Raw genomic sequence first — 17,833 nt, forward strand, 5'->3', positions numbered from 1 at the left:
GCCAGTTGGAGCACCAAGGCACTGGGCGGCATCCTTCCGGATGCTGGGGCCATGTAGGCTCCTAGTTCCTGCCCATTTTCTGAGCCTGCAGCCCCAGCCCTCCACTGTGCATGAGTGTGGCCAGATCGGCCTAACTCAGCCGGGACTGGTTTCTGCTGATAAGCACACGATTTTTGGCTGGTTGATACACATTTTTTAAGTTTATTCATTTATTTTTTTTTAAGTCTATTCATTTATTGGGGAGGGGGGGGGAGGGCAGAGATAGATAAAGAATCCCAAGCAGGCTCCACACTGTCAGCAAGGAGCCCAACACAGGGCTCAAACCCATGAACCGTGAGATCGTGACCTGAGCTGACATCAAGAGTTGGATGCTTAACCCGCTGAGCCACCCAGGCGCCCAGATACACACATCTTTAAAAAACAACCTTGGACTTCTGGTTTAGTCACCGCAGAAGAACTCACTCCCCTCACCCCATCCCATCAGCACTGGACGCAAGAGACAACAGCTCTCAGCTGCCAGACAGTCGGGCCGTGGTCTCTGGGAGAAGCAAGGGGCCTGGGGCACGTCCCACATTCCCTGTGGCACCAGCCAGACCAGGCCAGGAAAACAGACCCACAGAGAGCAGGGCCCCGGGACTGAGGAAACCCTGCCCCAGCAGCAGGGCCTGGGGTCAGGTCCAGAGAGGACCCTGCAGAGAGGCAGCTCGGGGACTCCGATGGCCCCGCTGGGTCTTAGCTGCACCTCTAGCCGCACTTGCACGGCGAGCAGTGGCTTCAGGTCAGGCCACTGCAGAGTCACACAGGACCTGTGCTCAGAAGCACCGTCCCTGTCTTGAAACTCTTCATAACTTCACAAGAAGCGGCCCCAAGTATTTATTTTGTCCTGGGCTCCAGAGTTTGTGTATGAAGTCCCGGCAGAGCCAGAGCGAGACGAGGGGCCAGGGGGACAGCTGCTGGGGGTGGGGGGGCTGAGCCAAGACTTGAGAAGTGGTCCTGGGGCAGGGACACGGCCCAGGGACGCCCCCGCGAAGGGAGGAGTGAGGGCCACCTCCCAGCATGGCCGCCAGAAAGGGAGCCTCCAACCCCATGTCCGTGGGAAAGCTCTGGGGAGGCCCATGCTGGCCGGGCCTAAACCACATTTGGTCTAAACCAAATGCCATCACATTTCCTGGCATGGGCAGTGCAGTGAGGGGGCCCCCAAGGGCGTCGGGGCACTGACGGGAGCGGGTGCTCACCCGGCACAGCCGTCCACTCTCCACACAAGCCAGCAGCTCGACTCTGATGGAACGTGGCTCCCTGGCGACCTCACAGCCGGAGGACACCTCCCATGCCTGTGCCCCTCCCCCCACCCTCACCGCGTCCCAGCAGCTGTGGCCCCACCCCGGGAGAGCTGTCCAGGCCCACCCGCCTCGCCTGGGGCTTGGACACAGGCCGGGCCACAGGTCTAGTGATGGGATGACCTTCCTGCCTCCCCACGCTCTCCCCCACCACTTCCCTGCCAGACCCAGGCTGTCTTCCTGTCCTTCTTCCTCCCTCTCGTTCTTTCTCTCTCTCTTTTATTAAGGCACTCTACTGAGGTATGACATACAAACAGCTGTGTATTCCGTGTGTCCAACTCAAGCCTAGGGAGAAGCCTGGCATAATTTCCTTTTCCATCTCTGCCAGAGCGGACACCATGGATGGTCTTATGTCATGCTTTATGTTTCTTTGATGATCGGTGGGCCGCATCCTGTTTTTCATACCGAATGTTCCTTTTTTGGTTTTCTTCTCTAGTGTCTTTTTCTAGTTAAAAGAACACTTCAAATATTACAGATATTGACCTGTCTGTGCCTGAATCTTGCTTATCTTAACCTTGTTTATAGCCTTTGGCTGGAGTAGTTTTTAATTTTATTATTACTGATCTATGAATCTAGTCCGCGTCTCCTGGCTGCCTCTCTTCTCCGAGATTATAAAAAATAACACCTCATACTTTATATCTGGTTCTTTTAAATGTCTTATTTTTTTTAATAGTATTCAGAATTTTAAGGCCATTCAAGGGTTTTACTGACCATTTCAAAAAAAAATTTTTAATGCATGTCTTTTAACATTTATTTCTGAGAAAGAGAGAGAGAGAGAGAGTGCAGGGGAGCTGCAGAGAGAGGGAGCCACAGAATGCAAAGCAGGCTCTGGGCTCTGAGCTGTCAGCGCAGAGCCTGACGTGGGGCTTGAACTCACAAACCGTGAAATCATGACCTGAGCAGAAGTCAGACGCCCAGCTGACTGAGCCACCCAGGTGCCCCTCTTTGTTTGTTTTTAAATCCATTTTGGGATTTCTGGGATCAGTTGACACGTTTCATTACCTTCAGGAAATGCTAGTTGCAGGCAGGTCGGACAGTCAGACACCGTCTCACACATCTGCAGTGCTGGCTGCTGCTTTATTTCTCCTGATTTTTCTTTATCTTCATATATCTGATTGGATCATTTCTTTTGCCTTGTTGTCTTAGTCGACTTGGGCATCCACAACAAAACATCACAATTTGGGTGGTTCAACAGCAAATGTGTATTTTCTCATGGTTCTGGAGGCTGGACGTCCAAGGTCGAGCTTCCGGCTGATCTGCTTTCTGGTGAGGCCTCTCTTCTTGACCCTCAGGAAGCTTCCTTCTCGGTCCCGCAGTCTTTCCTTCATGTGTGCGCTGAGCGAGGGAGAGCCAGACGTGAGGAGGGCATAGTCCTATGTGATCGGGGCCTGCCCTCGTGACCTCATTCAACCTGAGTTACTTCCGTGGAGACCCCATCTCCAACAGAGTCATGCTGGGGCTAAGGGCTTCAACGCGTGACTTGTTGAGAGGGACAGACGTCCAGTCCACAGCTGCCCTCAAACCCGCCGGGACCTCCCTCTGTGAGTCCAGTCCACTCTCCATCCTTACAAGAGGTCTTCATCTCCAATGTCCTATTTCCTTCTAATTTCATAATTTCCCTTTGCGGCAGCTCTGCTCGGGTCTTCTTTATTGTTCTCTCTTTCCGCTGAAACCCCCATGTCTTCGCGCATGATGTCCACCCTTAGCACTACACCCTATCACACACTCCCCAGGATTAAAGACTGTCTTCCCACACTGCTGCAGGCCATGCCTGGGTCTGCTTCTATCGACTGTCGTCTCCCTGGACGATGGGCCACATCAGCTTGCTTTTTTGGGGTGTCTGTATTAAAGTTCTCCAAAGAAATAGAGCCAATAAAAGACACACACACATAAAGGAATTAATAGAATTAATATAAAGATATTTATCACAAGGAATTAACTCGCATGAATACAGAGGCTGACACATCCCAAGGTCTGCAAGGTGAACTGGCAGCCAGGGCCCCGGGACAAGTGATGGGGTAAGTTCCAGGCAGGAGGCAGGAGGAAGGTGGGACAGATTCGTGACTGAATGCCAGGCATTTTGTGACAGGTCAGCGGCCATGTGCCCAGGACGGCCTGCCCCTTCCGGTGCTGGCTGTTGGTTCTGGGCTCGGCTGTGTGGCCTGCGGGCGGAAGGATCATACCTTCCTCTTGGTGGAGTGGGGCAGGGGTGGCATCTGAGTGGGTCGGGGTCTGCTGCAGCAGGCCAGGTGGCCCTGTGCTGGCCAGTGGCCCTCTGTTCTCTTTCATCTCCCCGAACGGTAGAGGGCCACCAGCTGGCAATCGACACACCCCATGTTTCCCTTGGTGCCCCCCTGCCCCCAGAGCACCATGAGTCTCTGGGACCTGAGCCTCTGCGTGGACTTGGCTCTCGGTCGAATCCCAGGTGCTACCTGGTGTGAGGCTCACCTGGCTGGTTTCTGCCAGGCCTCCTGCTCCAGTCTCAGGCTCTGGTAGCCAACATGCCTGGGCCTCAGGCCGGGGCCCCACTCACGGCTCCCCGCAGCAGATGCACGGTCACTCCTGGGATCTTACTGGGAAGCCCCTGTCCTGGAGGGTCTCTCAGGGCCCGGGTCTTCCCTCAGACTCTGGCAGGCCCTGAGCACCTGTGCCTCAGGGAGCTCCTTGGTCCCCTGGACCCCCCACCGTCTTCCTTATGAGCACTTAGTGATGGCTCTTGGAAGAGAGCTGAGCTATGTGTGTCTGGAGCCCCCCAGGGACTGACAGGTTGTCGCCAAAGGCAGTGCATGTGGCCCGGGGGTTCTCAGAGAGGACTTGCATTTGCTTTAACACTCTGCTGTCCCTGTCTCGAAATCCTTGATAAAATTTTTTAATTGTATTTATTAAAAAAAATTTTTTGTAATGTTTATTTACTTTTGAGAGAGACAGTGTGAGCGATGGAAGGACAGAGACAGAGAGGGAGACACAGAATCTGAAGCAGCTCCAGGCTCCGAGCTGTCAGCACAGAACCTGACAGGGGGCTCGAACTCCTGAACTGGGAGATTATGACCTGAGCTGAAGTCTCTTAACCTACTGAGCCACCCAGACGCCCCACCACGGTTTTTTTGTTTGTTTTAATTTCAAGCCAAGCCCTGCTGATGAGCACCGAGCAGAGAGTCAGGGAGAATGGGCGTCCACCCTGGCTCTACCTCTGGCTGGCTGTGCTGCCTTCAGGAAATTTCTCATCCTCCCTGAGCTTTCTCTGCCCTTGGGGAAAACAGCAGCGTCACGGGGCTGGGGGGCCCTGGCAGTCCCCAGAATTCTGAAGGAACTGGGCCTCGTTGCCCTGCTTTGGGTACTGCGCCCCTTTCTGTGCCGGGGACATTTCCCACCTGGCCCAGGGGAGGCTGTGTGCACACTCCAGACAGCAGCAGCCTCCAGAGATCTGCGTGATCCGGGCTCCACTGGCAGATGGACCGCCCCCGCCCCGCCATCGCGTTGACGATTCTGGAGGCAGCAGCTGCATTCCCGCCCGCACCCCCCCCCCCCCCCCCCCCCGCCCCACCTCCCGCCGGGCCGTCATGGGCTGGGGCGTCTCCCCCGGCAGCAGCGGCAGCGGGTGCTGCTTTCCTGGCTCTGATCGCCTTCTACTTCCCGGCCTGTGCCCCCCCTGCCGCCGGCCAGCCAGCTACCCAAAGCGTTGCTCCTGCTCCCTCCTCACCAGCAGGAGGCGGGGGGTGGGGGGTGGGGGGTGGGGGGGGGGGTGGCAGCGTGCCCGGACCCACACATTCATCTTCCCGGATTCCTGCACCAGGGTGCAAGCAGCTGGGCGGGCTCCCGGGGAAGCCGAGAACAGGCCTGACTGGTGGCGTCACTCCCAGCCTTCTGGCCTCTTCCTTCTCTCCCCTTCCTAGTCTTCCAGCAGGCAGTCGGATGAAGAACGTGAACTTGGGGGCTGCGGAGAGGCCCCTGAGGTGACTGGCCTGAGCCTGAGGGACAGGAAGAGCAGAGTCCCCGGGGCCCCTGTCTGGCGATTTGGGACCTGGGGCTTCTTTATGTAGGAAAAGGACTCGGGGTTATTTTGTTTTACCTTAACAGCTGATATCTCATTTATTAAAGTTGTCATTTTAGAACATAACTCTTTAGCTTAGAAACCATGTTAGTATCTTTGTGAGTATAGCAGATTTGAACTTGTTTTTAATAATTTTCAAATATTTCCTTTTTTTAATGTTTTTTTTTTTTTTTTTTTTTTTGGACACAAAGACAGAGAGAGCATGCAGGGGAGGGGCAGAGAAAAGGGGACAGAGGATCCAAAGTGGGCTCCACACTGTCAGCACAGAGCCTGATGTGGGGCTTGAACCCATGAACCATGAGATCATGACCCGAGCCAAAGTCTGACTCTTAACCAACTGAGACACCCAGGTGCCCCTCAGTCAACTTTTAACTTCACATTTGAAAATGCAGTTTTGGGATGGGAACAGGGAGTTACTAAAAATGGGCACAAGGTCCTTTTTGGAGCCAAGAGAATGTTCTAATCTTAGATTGTGGCGGGATCTGCACAGCTCTGATTTCTCTCTCTTTTTTAAATTTTATTTATTTATTTTGAGAGAGAGAAAGAGAGAGAGCACGCAAGCAGGCGGAGCAGGGGAAGGACAGAGAGGGAGGAAGAAAATCCCAAGCAGGCTCTGCCCTGACAGCATGGGGCTGGAACTCAGGAACAGAGAGATCATGACCTGAGCTTACGCCAAGAGTTGGACACTCAACCGACTGAGCACCCCCAGGCGCCCCACAGCTCTGGTTTCTACAATTCACTGAACTGTATGTTTAACACAAGTGAATTCCATGTAGGTACATACATCAAAGAGAAAAACAAGTGCATACTCTAACACCTAACCAAGGTCGGTGCCAGCGACAATGGCCTGTGGCCACCCCAGCATGACTGTCCCGGGCCCGGCTCCTGCCAGCAGCCCACTCAGGGCCCCCTGTCCTCACTGGAAGGGGACGCACGGACCACGTGTTTGTTTCCTCTTTCCCAAAGCACCCTTACGCATGATGCCTCAGTCAGATCCATAAACATCTTCTCCGTATTGGGTCAACCTTGCCCCATGGTGCCTTCGCAGCCTTCCCGGACCCAGCTGCTCTGGGGGGCAGGCGTGCCTGCTGAGAGGTGTCCCCCGCACAGCTCTCCTGACTGAGGGCACCGGGAGCTGTGCTCTGCCTGTGACCTTCAGCACGGAGATAAATTCCCACAGGACCCACTGTGGTGGGGTTTCCCCACCTGCTGCTGCTGCTGCTGTGCCCTGACCCGAGCGGTGGGCTGGGCACTGCAGCCCCGAGCTGGGCGCCCTGCCTCCTCCATGGGGTCAATGCCAGCCACCACAGAGCACGAGTCTTTGCGGCTTGTGAATCCGAGATCCTGGAGCCTGAGCAGGGACAGCTTGGGGTGCTAGTGACCACGGGGTATGCAAACTCACTGACTAGCCCCCTGGGGGGACACCTCAGTGCCAGGCTCTCACCACACGCACCAGGGCTGACCTCGTGTATGTGTTAGCTCAGTGCATCTTTGCTGAGTTTTGATTCTGCACGGTGTTCTCAAGCAACCAGTTCTGGGAGAGCTCAGGAAAGCTTCCCAGAAAGGACCAAGCACAGTGGGGAGCTTTGCTGGCGGGGAGCAGGGAGGCCCTGCACAGGCCAGGGGTGAGCCTTGCACACACAGGGAGCAGTGTGGGGAAATTCAGCGCAGCCAGAGAAGAGTGGAAGGCGAGCCAGCTGAGACAGGGCTGCTGTGGGGCACGCTCGGTAGTGTGGGCAACCAGGAACCCGGGAGAGGCCGTCCAGCACAGGAGTTACAATTGCAGAAGGTTTTGAGAATAAGCATCCTGGAAGTCCCTGGAAAAACTGGGGCCCAGTAATCAGTCAGGAGGCTGCTGCAAACAAGGCCAAGCAGGAGCTGTAGCTGTGGGCACAGAGACCAAGCCTGTGGAGGAGGAAGAGGAGAGGGAGGAGGAGGAGGAGGGAGAGGTAGAGGAGGAGGGGGGGAAGGAGAGGGGGAGGGGGAGGAGAAAGGGGAGGGGGAGGAAGAAGAGAAGGTGGAAGGAGAGAAGGGGGGGATGGGGAGGAGCAGGAGGTGCAAGAGGGGAAGGAGGAGGGAGGGGGAGGAGGAGGGAGAGGAGGGAAAGGAGGAGGGAGGAGGAGGGAGAGGAGGAGGAGGAGGGTAGCATAGCAGCCTAGGCTGTGGCCTGGAGAGGGAACTGGAAGAGCTCTGTGAGGGACTCATCCATGGGGAGGACCTGGTGAGCAGGGAGGATCCGTAGGAACTGTGGAGTGAGCTGTGGGTCTAGGGGCAGGTTTAGAAGCCTCCTGATGATCTGAGCCTTGGGAACGGAGGAGGTTGGTCATGGCACGTGTGCAAGGAACCCCACAGGATCAAACACGGAACTTTGACATGGGAGTAATCTGTGGAGGAGTTCACAGGGAAAGGCAGGGCTGGAGAATGCCTTGAGGGAGCAGTAGGGGTGCGGACACCTGCCTGATGGAGGGTGTCCTCACGGAAAGTTCACCCTGGATGAAGCCCTGAGATGGCGGGCTGTGAAGTCACCAGTGGTCCCGGAAGATGCAAGGTGACCACGCCCGCCCCTGGGCAAGAGGCACAAGGGAGGTGAGTCACCCTCTTCCAAAGCTGTCTGTTTTCTGGATGTTTCAATGCCCTGATTTCCCCCCTATTACCTTCTCTTGCTCAGAGACGCTCTGGACAGAAGTTTTGTTTACAACCCGCTGTAGGAGCGAAGCCACAGCACTGCGCTTGTGGGTACAGAACCCAGGCTGCCCGTCCCTTTGGGCCCTGCTGAGTTCAGTCTGGTTCATCCCAGCACCGTAGGGACAGCCCTACATTCCTGAGGTTCTGGGCCTGCCCCTCCTTTGCTGGTTAGAAAGTCCAGTTCAACAGGTAAGGGTAATAATGAAGGATTCCCTACAACACCGGCTCCCCCAAAAACAAATCACCAGCGGTTAGTTTTCTTGAATTAGGCAGTGGCCTTGATGATGCTGCCGGTTACAAGAGGACAGGACTCTCAATGGCTCCAGGTAAGTCACACGGGCTGATTTCTTTTCTCATCCACACACTCGTTCCTTTCTTAGGAGAGGTCCCTAGCTGCTGCAAGGGTCAACGTGGAGGAAGGACCGGAGTGCAGGGCGCTTGTATCTCAGGGCCTTGGGCGTTTGGTTTTCAGTCACAGGGGAACGAACGAACAGCTTCAAGGTCACGGAGCACCAGGTGAGAAGGGCGCGGGGGGGGGGGGGGGGCGGGGGAAGACGGGGGGAGCAGTTTCTGGCTTTGGGGACACCCGGGGCGGGCTCCTCCCACGGCGGAGCCTCCTCAGGCACGTGTGTCAGTGGGGGCACGAAGTCCCAGCCCAGGTGCGCTCTGGTGGCAGCTAGCGACCCTTGGGATGCAGGATGCCCGACACCCGGCGCATCCCAAGGCTTCCCCGGTAGTGCGGAGAAGAAAGCGAGTTGGAAACCAGATGATGCTCTGGATACTGCAACTCAGGGGCGGACGAGAACCTGTCAAGTCCCTCCTCCGGGCTCCGCACGCACAGAGAACCGGGTCACCGCTGGCGTGCGAGCGTGGGGGCTGACCAGGGCGCGCTCCCGGGCGCCCGGGGTCGCGGCCCAGTCCTGCCCCCACGTGCGGGAGCGCAGAGGCGCAGAAGGACGGAGAAGGAGGGCGGAAGAGCACACAGCGCCTTTGCAGGTACGAGTCTGCCAGGCTCTCGAGTCAACGTTTTCCTGTTGGAGAAAATTCAGACGGACTGAGCAAGATATTTATGGAAAGTAGGGCATTTTGGAAGCATTTCGTAACTTCTCAGACGGGGACGACGGCACCTCCCGTGCGCGGAAGAGGCGATGTCCCAGCCCCCCCCCGCGAGCCCCCAGACATACGCGGGGTAGCGGGGTCACCCGGGACCGGGCGACCTTGGCGGGGCGGCGCGACCTTGAGGCCTGCGTTCGCCTCAGTTGCCCCCTCTGCGCAATGGGGACACGCCCTGATCGCCGGGCTGCGTGGGTCCGCCCGCGCCGCAGACCCCTCTCCCCGCGCGCCCTCGGGCTCCGCCGGTCCCCCGGGCCTCCGTCCCCGCGCCCGGCCCCCGTCCCAGTACCCACGCCGCAGTACCGCGACGGAGCCCGCGGGCGGGAACCTGCCTGCGCCGCCAACGCGCACGCGCGCCGCCGGCCCGCCCCGCCGGCGCCGTCTCAGCTCATAGGCCAGCAACACCATCACTCCGACCGGCCAGCGGTAGCGATTGGCCAGGGTCCGGGCGCGCGACCGGCCGTGGGCGGGGCCCGGGCGGCTATAAAAGAGGCCGCGGCGGATCTCGTGCCGCCTTGCAGACGCCGCCGCCCCGGAATCGCCCGCGCCTCTTAGCCATGGTCAACCCCACCGTGTTCTTTGACATCGCCGTGGACGGCGAGCCCTTGGGCCGCGTCTCCTTCGAGGTCGGTGGGCGGGCGGGGTGTGCCGGGCGGGCGCGGGCGGCTCCGGGGCGGCGGCGGGCGGGGGGCGCGGGCGGCGGGTGGCGCCATTTCCTGACGAGGGGCCATTTTGGGAGGCCGGGGGCGGCGGCGGACAAAGGCGGGGCGGCGCGCACGTGTTTAGGCCGCGCGGGGGTCGCGGTGGGGGCTGGGTGAGGGCGATGCCCGCAGGCGCGGCCGCGGGGGTGTGCGGGCGGCGGGGGGCGGCGGCGGGCGCACTGCGGAAGCGGGCCCGGCCCCGCCCGGCGGAAGCCAGCGGCGCCCCCGCCCCGCGCAGACGACGCCGGCCCCGCCCGCGCCTAACGGTCCCCTTCCTTCGGCCGCCTCCCGGGAGCCCGCGGCCCTCGGGGTGCGCGTCCCCGCTCGCCTCCGGGGGCTCGGGCGGCCCCGCGAGAAGGGCGGGGGCGGGGCGGCCGGGAGGGGGTGGCGTTCACGCGCGGAAAGGGTGCGGGCTGAGACGGACGCCCGCGGATTACTGTGTTGAGTGGGCTGTACGCCCGCGCGGGGCCCGAACACCCGGCCCTGAGATGGCGGCGCCTGCTCCGCAGCCGGAGGGAGGGTTCGGTCGCACGTGTTCGGAACGGTTCGTGGAGGCCTAAGCAGCTGTCCTCGCGGACGGGCTTCGTCCCCTCGTGTGTGGCCAGGACGCGCCCCTCAGGCGCGTGAGGGGTTCTGCGGGAGCCTCGCCGGTTTCCCGCGGTCGTGCTCGGGTGGGGGACGGGGGCACGTGGGAGACGCCCCACGGGCTGCACGGCCGTGGGTGGAGTCCTGGCTGGTGCTGGATTGGGGGGGGGCGGTCTCTGTTACTCTGCGCGACCCCACAGGGCCCCGAGGCTTCAGGTAGCGGCTCTGGTTTGGGGCCGGTGGTTCTTGCAGAAGCATTCTTTTAGGGTGAGAAAGTGGGCTCGTGCCCGGGACCTCCCCCCCCCCCCAGACTCCGTGAGCCGCAGTGGGGGGCAGACGTGGTGAAGTAACGCTCCTCTTGTCTTACAGCTGTTTGCAGACAAAGTTCCCAAGACAGCAGGTTAGTTCTCTTGTCTAATTCACTGTTACCTGTTTGGATTTTAGTTGTGTGTGTGACCAATGTTTTTGTCTCTTAATAGAGAATTTTCGTGCTCTCAGCACTGGGGAGAAAGGATTTGGTTACAAAGGTTCCTGCTTTCACAGGATTATCCCAGGATTTATGTGCCAGGTATGAAATTCATGGACTCTGGTTTGGGTGGTGGTCCTTGAGCTTGAGCTACAGCTAGGAGAACGCAGCATGAGTGCATGGGAGCTGTTTTCTGCCAGTCTGGTCCGGCTTCACCTTCTAGTCCATTTAAACTTGAGTTTGAAGCTAGGTCTCTGCAGACTTGGCTTGTTTTCTGACGCTGTTGCCAGAAGTGACAGGTTTTGCTCACTCCACAGGGTGGTGACTTCACACGCCATAATGGCACTGGAGGCAAGTCCATCTACGGGGAGAAGTTTGACGACGAGAATTTCATCCTGAAGCACACAGGTCCTGGCATCCTGTCCATGGCGAACGCCGGACCCAACACGAACGGTTCCCAGTTTTTCATCTGCACCGCCAAGACCGAGTGGTAAGGGCAGATCCCTGCAGCAAGGAGCGCTGCCCGCTTCAGCCTGGCCTTGTTTCTAGCGTAGGAGTATGTGAGAAAGCCGAAATGGGGGTCCGTGGAGAAAGCAAGATACCGAGCATAGCGCAACGGGGCGCTGAGCTGAGTAGTTAAGACCAGTACTTGTGGGGTGCCCACCGGCTCTGTCTGCAGAGCATGCACCCCTTTGTGTCCAGGTTGGGGGTGGAGGTAATTAACAACAATAGACTTAAAGAGCAAGTCAGCAAACTACAAAAGAGTAGTACTTAGATCTCCTTGGCCTGTGGGTGTTGGCCCTTTTTTAGGGGTCCATTCTAAATTCGGGAGTTTTGACAGGAGTTGGAGAATCTTCTGACTCCTGGTGACCTATGGTGTTGCCATTTCTGTTAGAAGGATGAGGTGTTCAGTGTTGATCCGCGTTAACTGGTACTGACGACGGTGCAACCCGGCCTCCAGCTGTTCTTCTGGGGGTGCAGTACTGCTCTGTGGGTCTCTGTTCTCGGGGTGCAGCGCAGGCTCAGTGGCCCCTGGGCACCAGTGCTGACGCTCCATCTCGTTTCTAGGTTGGATGGCAAGCACGTGGTGTTTGGCAAGGTGAAGGAGGGCATGAACATTGTGCAAGCCATGGAGCGCTTTGGGTCCCGGAATGGCAAGACCAGCAAGAAAATCACCATTGCTGACTGTGGACAAATCTAATAAATTTGACTCATGTTTTATCTTAACTACCAGACCATTCCTTCTGTAGCTCGGGAGAGCGCCCTTCCGCCCCCATCTGCTCGAAATCTAGAGTCCCTGTGTTCCTGCCGCAGTTCCACGGGTCCTGTGTCCTCCTTACTCCCCTCCAAGTTTAGCTGGATTGCAGAGTGAAGTTTATGATCATGAAATAAAAGCTAAACAACACTTGTCTGTCCTTGTGTGGCGCGGGGGTCCTGCAGCTTGCATTTTTGGCAACACTGCAGTTTGCTGGATTCCACAGCTGCCATTTCTGCTTCCCTGGCCCAAAGGTCCTGGGGTGGGGGGTGTTGAAGATGTGGGTGGGGGCAAGGAAGGAAAGAGCCAGGGTTTTGGGAGGGAGGTGGTGACCACGGGCAGGTGGGGCAGGTGCTCCTTTAAGGGGAGCAGGGACAAATTTGCACTTGTGTTGAAGATGTGGGTGGGGGCAAGGAAGGAAAGAGCCAGGGTTTTGGGAGGGAGGTGGTGACCACGGGCAGGTGGGGCAGGTGCTCCTTTAAGGGGAGCAGGGACAAATTTGCACTTGGCACGTGGACTGGCACCACAGTAAGTGGAGAATCCCTCTAACACTGGAGAATGAGTGCGCCTCTTGCTCTTCTAAGACCCCATTATTTCTTGGTTTTGATGAAGTTTGAAAAGGGTGTTAGGAGACGCTAGTTGTGCTGTTTATCAGCAGGGAAAACTGAGTGTTGGGCCTCAGGCTCTGGGGAAGGGTCTTCGGATCCGGTTTAGTCTGGGGGTATAGAATCGGGGCAAAAGGTGTGCAGTAAAGTCCAATCCTGGAATTGACAAAGTCTGGTAGACCCTGGCCTATGGGGTGCCTGGTGCTGTGACCCACGGTCCTTGCTCTCCCAGACCAGTGATCCCCTCCTGGCCCCCTCAAGGTCCCACAGTCACGAAGATCTAATGGTCACAAGCTGTAAGATTTGGCAAAAGAGAGGCCCTTTCCCTTAACTGGGCTGCAAACTGGTGACCAGAGCTAGTTGCACAGGCTGAGGGGCGCCTGTCTGTCTAGAGCCCGGACACCCTCCTCTCCCTGCAGGGCCCCTCCCCACCAGGGCTCTTGACCCAGAGCCATTTCTGTCCTGATGGTGTGAGAATGTAATTTGTCGGGCTGCTGGCTGCTTCCTTCACCAAATGCTTGTGCCTCTGGGTTTGTCCCGTTTCCCCTGCCCCCTGGGTGACTGCAGTGACCTTTAATGTCCATGGATGGCTTGTGTCCAGGTGGTGATAGGCTTTCATCAACCCAACCTCACTTAGAGTTGTCCTCGAGCACGTGATCACACCTGCCTAGTCACTGATTGTGTGTATTCTGCCGCCGAGTGTCTGACACCGATGCGCCGCACTGGGTACTGGAAAAAAAGGTAACCAAAGTAGAGCGGTGCCCGACTTAGCTTTCCAAGGGGCAGGCAGGCCAGCTGCCAAGTTGGTAACATGGTGTTAGCGTGTGTAATGAGACCTCATCGGTCCCGAGTGGCTTTCCTGGAGAATTTACCAAGTGAGGGAAAGAAAGGCCCAAGCCAAGAACTTGCAAGTGCAAAGGCCGCGCTTCCCCTGCTCTGTGCATCGGTTTCCGCCTGTTTCAGGCTGTTGCCAGGCGGGAGAGAGCCGGAGAGAGCCATCAGGCGACCTTCGCACTGTCACTTCTATTATTAACATAACTACGGAGGGGCACCTGGGTGGCTCAGATAAGCATCCAATTCTTGATCTTGGCTCAGGTCGTGATCTCACTGTTCCTGAGGTCGAGGCCCATGTGGAGCTCTGTGCTGGCAGCATGGAGCCTGCTTGGCATTCTGTCTCTGTCTCTGTCTCTCTCTGCCCCTCCCCTGCTCTCAGGAGCATGCATGCACCCACTCTTTTTCAATAAGTAAACATTAAAAAAATAATTGTATGGAGATTATAATTATACACCATAAATGTACTTTTTTAAATTTTTTTAACGTTTATTTATTTTTGAGACAGAGCATGAACGGGGGAGGGTCAGAGAGAGGGAGACACAAAATCTGAAACAGGCTCCAGGCTCTGAGCTGTCAGCACAGAGCCCGACGCAGGGCTCGAACTCACGGACCACGAGATCATGACCTGAGCCGAAGTCGGCTGCCCAACCGACTGAGCCACCCAGGCCCCCTCCCTTTTTTTTTTTTAAACTCTTTAGGGACACCTGGGCGGGTCAGTAGGTTGAACGTTTGACTTCGCCTCAGGTCATGATCTTGTGGTTCATGGGTTCAAGCCCGGCATTGGGCTCACTGCTGTCAGCACAGAGCCTGCTTTGGATCCTCTGTCCCCCTCTCTCTGCCCCTCCCCTGCTTGTGCTCTCTCAAAAATAAATACTAAAAATATGTAAGATCTTTGGCCTCCACTTTTTTCTATGTCATTGGCTCCTCAAGTGGTCCAGGACGTTAACCTCAAGGAACGTGCTTGATTCTGGAGCTGCCCACTGCCACCAGTTCCTGTCCCCTGCTTATTTAGCTCCTGGATTCTCTGTAAACTGGAAGCTAGGCCGAGAATCTCAATTTAGACGCAAGCTCCACATTTGTAGCAGGAAGACTTTGTGGGTGACTGTGTACACGATCCTGCCACCGGGGGGGTGCACGCGACATCAGGCCGACTCACCAGACAGCCCCCTGGGAGGCACTGTGTCCTCTTCCCAGCGAGGAGGCAATCTGTGGGCCATACTTTGCCTCGGTCTGAACCCCGTTCCCAGACCTTTCACCTGATGGCTCTGCCTTCGCACCTGTGAACGATCTTTGCCTCGATCAATGATTATTCTGTAGTTGTAAAAACAATTTCAAATCTCTCCCTCTTCCAGTTACTAAGGGCTCACGAATTTTTCCTGAACCTGTTACAAACAACACAATTTTTGACACTCAAACCACCCCCCATCTGACCAGCAGGAGCCCCTCTGAGCTGCCCTGTGTTGCTTGGACCTAGTCCCAGGGGTCTGTGAGCCCTTCCTTGTGAGCTGCAGTTATAAGAGGGTCTGGGGACAGCAGAGGTCGATGCGTCCATGCAATTGGCCACCTAACTCGGGGGGAACAGTCTTCGTTTTCACAACCGTACAGTTCACCTGTGAGCTCCCAGCTTGTACTCGTTTAACTATTAACTATTTGACTTGGCGCATGTCACATGCAGGCACTTGAGGACACCTGTGTCTGCATGTATATTTTTGCTACCTCAGACTCAACCTTGTTTCGTGTCCTCCCCTCCTCCTCCCTGTTCTCCGACTGGATTGTTTCGAAGCAAATTCCGGACATATCATAGGCACAAATATTCTAGTAAATAGTTTGTCTCTAAAAGATACGAATTTGCATTTTTAACATAACCAAAATACCACTATTTGCATCTAAAATAATGATTCCTGGGTGCCTGGGTAGTACAGTCGGTTGAGCATCCAACTCTTGATTTTGGCTCAGGTCATGATCCCAGGGTTTATGAGATCGAGCCCTGTGTCAGGCTCTACATCGACAGCTCAGACCCTGCTTCATGCCCCCCCACATCTCCCCCACTCACGTTCTCTCTCTCTCTCTCAATAAATAAAGAGCATAAAACATCAGGCAAATAAGGGCCATTGATGAATACTTATGTGATAAAATATGGTGTGATAAAATAATTATGTGATAAATATGGTAAAATATTTTTTTTAATTTATTTATTTGGAGAGACAAAAAGTGTGAGCAGGAGAGAGGCAAGAGAAAGAGAGAGAGACTCCTAAGCAGGCTCTGTCATGTCAGCTCAGCACCTGGAGCCTGCTTCAGATTCTGTCTCCTCTGCCCCTCCCCTGCTCCCAAGGGCGCGTGCGCACACACACACACACACACACACACACACACACACACTCTCTCTCAAAAAAAAAAAAAAGTTTTCTGTTGGAGGCACCTGTTAAGGCACCACAGAGGGAACACGAAGTCTGGGAGGGGACGGACTTCAACACAGGCCCAGGCCCGTGAGCGGGGTGGGGGACAGGTACATGCAGGGCAACAAGGACCACCCGTGGGGGTGGAGGGCAGGGCCCAGCTGTTTGACTTCCTCTCCATTAGAAAACAAAACAAGGGGCACCTGGGTGGCCAGCTCAGGTCATGATCTTCGGGCTTGTGAGTTTGAGCCCACGTTGGGCTCTGTGCTGACAGCGTGGAGCCTGCTTAGAATTCTCCCTCTCTCTGTCCCTTCCCTACTCACTCTCTCTCAAAATAATCTTAAAAAAATTCCTCTTTAAAAAACTGAAAACAATTCTAGGAACACCACAAGCAACTGCCAAAGGGAGGCCGGTATCTGAAGCAATTACCTAGAAAACTCTAGTAAAAGTCACTCTTCTCTATTTTGCCTTCTTTGCTATTGTTACTTTGGCTTCCGGAAACTACTAAAATTTCACAGGATAATCGCGGGCCCACTCAACACAGAAACCTCAAAATACGTGCTAACTGAATCCAAAATTGAAATGTTCTTTCTTATTCCTGCCTTGTAAATCAAAGAGAAGTTCGGCAGGAATTCTGGATGCATAAGGATGGCAAGCGTGTCCCCCACCGGCGCCCCCCGTGGAATGCTGGGACAGGCCCCTTCCAGGAGAGCGGCTGGCACAGCCCAACCGGCAGTTTTCACATGGCAGGCGCCAGGTGCCCCCCGACGAGGTACCGCAGGGAGTACAGTGTCACCTGGGAATTATTTTTGTGAAAAAGCAAAACGCAACAAAAGCCAACCCCTCAAGATCTTTTTGGCTTACGGGAAATTTAGGGGACAGAAAGACATCTCAAATACCAGCAGGATGCATTCAGTAAAACTGAGAAAATTCCACAAACAACCCCGTTTCTTTAAAAATTGTAAGGAAAAGGGAAAAGAAACCTATGGATTAAAGAGAAACAAGGTGGGGGAGGTGCCTACAGGACTCGGTTGAGCGTCCAACTTCGGCTCAGGTCATGATCTCGCAGTTTGTGGGTTCGAGCCCCTCATCGGGCTCTGCACTGACAGCTCGGAGCCTGGAGCCTGCTTCGGATTCTGTGTCTCCCTCTCTCTCTGCCCTCCCCCGCTCATGCTCTGTCTCAAAAATGAATATAAACATTTAAAAAAATTAAAAAAAAAAAAAAGAAAAGAAACAAGAGGGATCAACAAAATCTAGGATATAGGACAAGCTAGGGCACCAGGCCGGCTCAGTCGGTAGAGCATGCAACTCGTTCTTGGGGTTGTGAGTTCGAGCCCCATGCTGACTGCAGAGATTAAACAAACTTAAAGGAAAAAAAGGCACCCGGGTGGCTCACTTGGTTCAGTGTCCAACTTTGGCTCAGGTCACGATCTCACAGTTTGTGAGTTCGAGCCCCGTGTTGGCTCTGTGCTGCTGACAGCTCGGAGCCTGTTTCAGATCCTGTCTCCCTCTCTCAAAAATAAAAAAAGATCCAGAACACATCTGGATCTTGATTCAAACCAACCATAAACAAATTGATAGGAAAGCGTGAACACCAAATAGATCAGATACTATAAAATGCTGTCAGGGCACCTGGGTGGCTCAGTTGGTTAAGTGTCTGACTTCAGCTCAGGTCGTGATCTCACAGTTTGTAAGTTTGCGCCCCACATCAGGCTCTTCACGGACAGCTTGTAACCTGCTTGGGTTCTGTCTCCCTCTTTCTGTGTCCCTCCCCCGCCAAATAAAATTTAAAAAAAAAATCTTAA

At 55.6% G+C, this 17,833-nt stretch overlaps 1 protein-coding gene and 1 long non-coding RNA gene across 2 annotated transcripts; both read left to right on the top strand.

The window, feature by feature from the left end:
• Positions 1 to 7,537: 7,537 nt before the first annotated feature.
• On the top strand, positions 7,538 to 8,599 carry LOC128775567 (uncharacterized). Its single transcript, XR_008420362.1, has 3 exons — positions 7,538 to 7,609; positions 7,872 to 7,974; positions 8,057 to 8,599. It is a non-coding gene; the product is annotated as an uncharacterized LOC128775567 (long non-coding RNA).
• Positions 8,600 to 9,679: 1,080 nt separating this feature from the next.
• Positions 9,680 to 12,343, top strand: PPIA (peptidylprolyl isomerase A). The gene is made up of 5 exons (XM_019450923.2): positions 9,680 to 9,812; positions 10,842 to 10,872; positions 10,952 to 11,040; positions 11,256 to 11,428; positions 12,007 to 12,343. The coding sequence occupies exons 1-5, from the start codon at positions 9,744 to 9,746 to the stop codon at positions 12,137 to 12,139; spliced, it is 495 nt and encodes a 164-aa protein (XP_019306468.1). The 5' UTR covers positions 9,680 to 9,743; the 3' UTR covers positions 12,140 to 12,343.
• Positions 12,344 to 17,833: the final 5,490 nt, after the last annotated feature.

The sequence above is a fragment of the Panthera pardus genome, unplaced genomic scaffold, assembly GCF_024362965.1.
Source record: "Panthera pardus isolate Hobbes unplaced genomic scaffold, ASM2436296v1 HiC_scaffold_8, whole genome shotgun sequence".
Classification (NCBI taxonomy): Eukaryota; Metazoa; Chordata; class Mammalia; order Carnivora; family Felidae; genus Panthera; species Panthera pardus.

What these genes read in the sequence shown, in the direction of transcription:
- PPIA (XM_019450923.2), top strand. Translation starts at nt 9,744, where the DNA reads ATGGTCAACCCCACCGTGTTCTTTGACATCGCCGTGGACGGCGAGCCC. An exon ending in TGGGCCGCGTCTCCTTCGAG is followed by an intron (nt 9,813 to 10,841) that starts GTCGGTGGGCGG and finishes CTTGTCTTACAG; the next exon opens with CTGTTTGCAGACAAAGTTCC. An exon ending in TCCCAGGATTTATGTGCCAG is followed by an intron (nt 11,041 to 11,255) that starts GTATGAAATTCA and finishes CTCACTCCACAG; the next exon opens with GGTGGTGACTTCACACGCCA.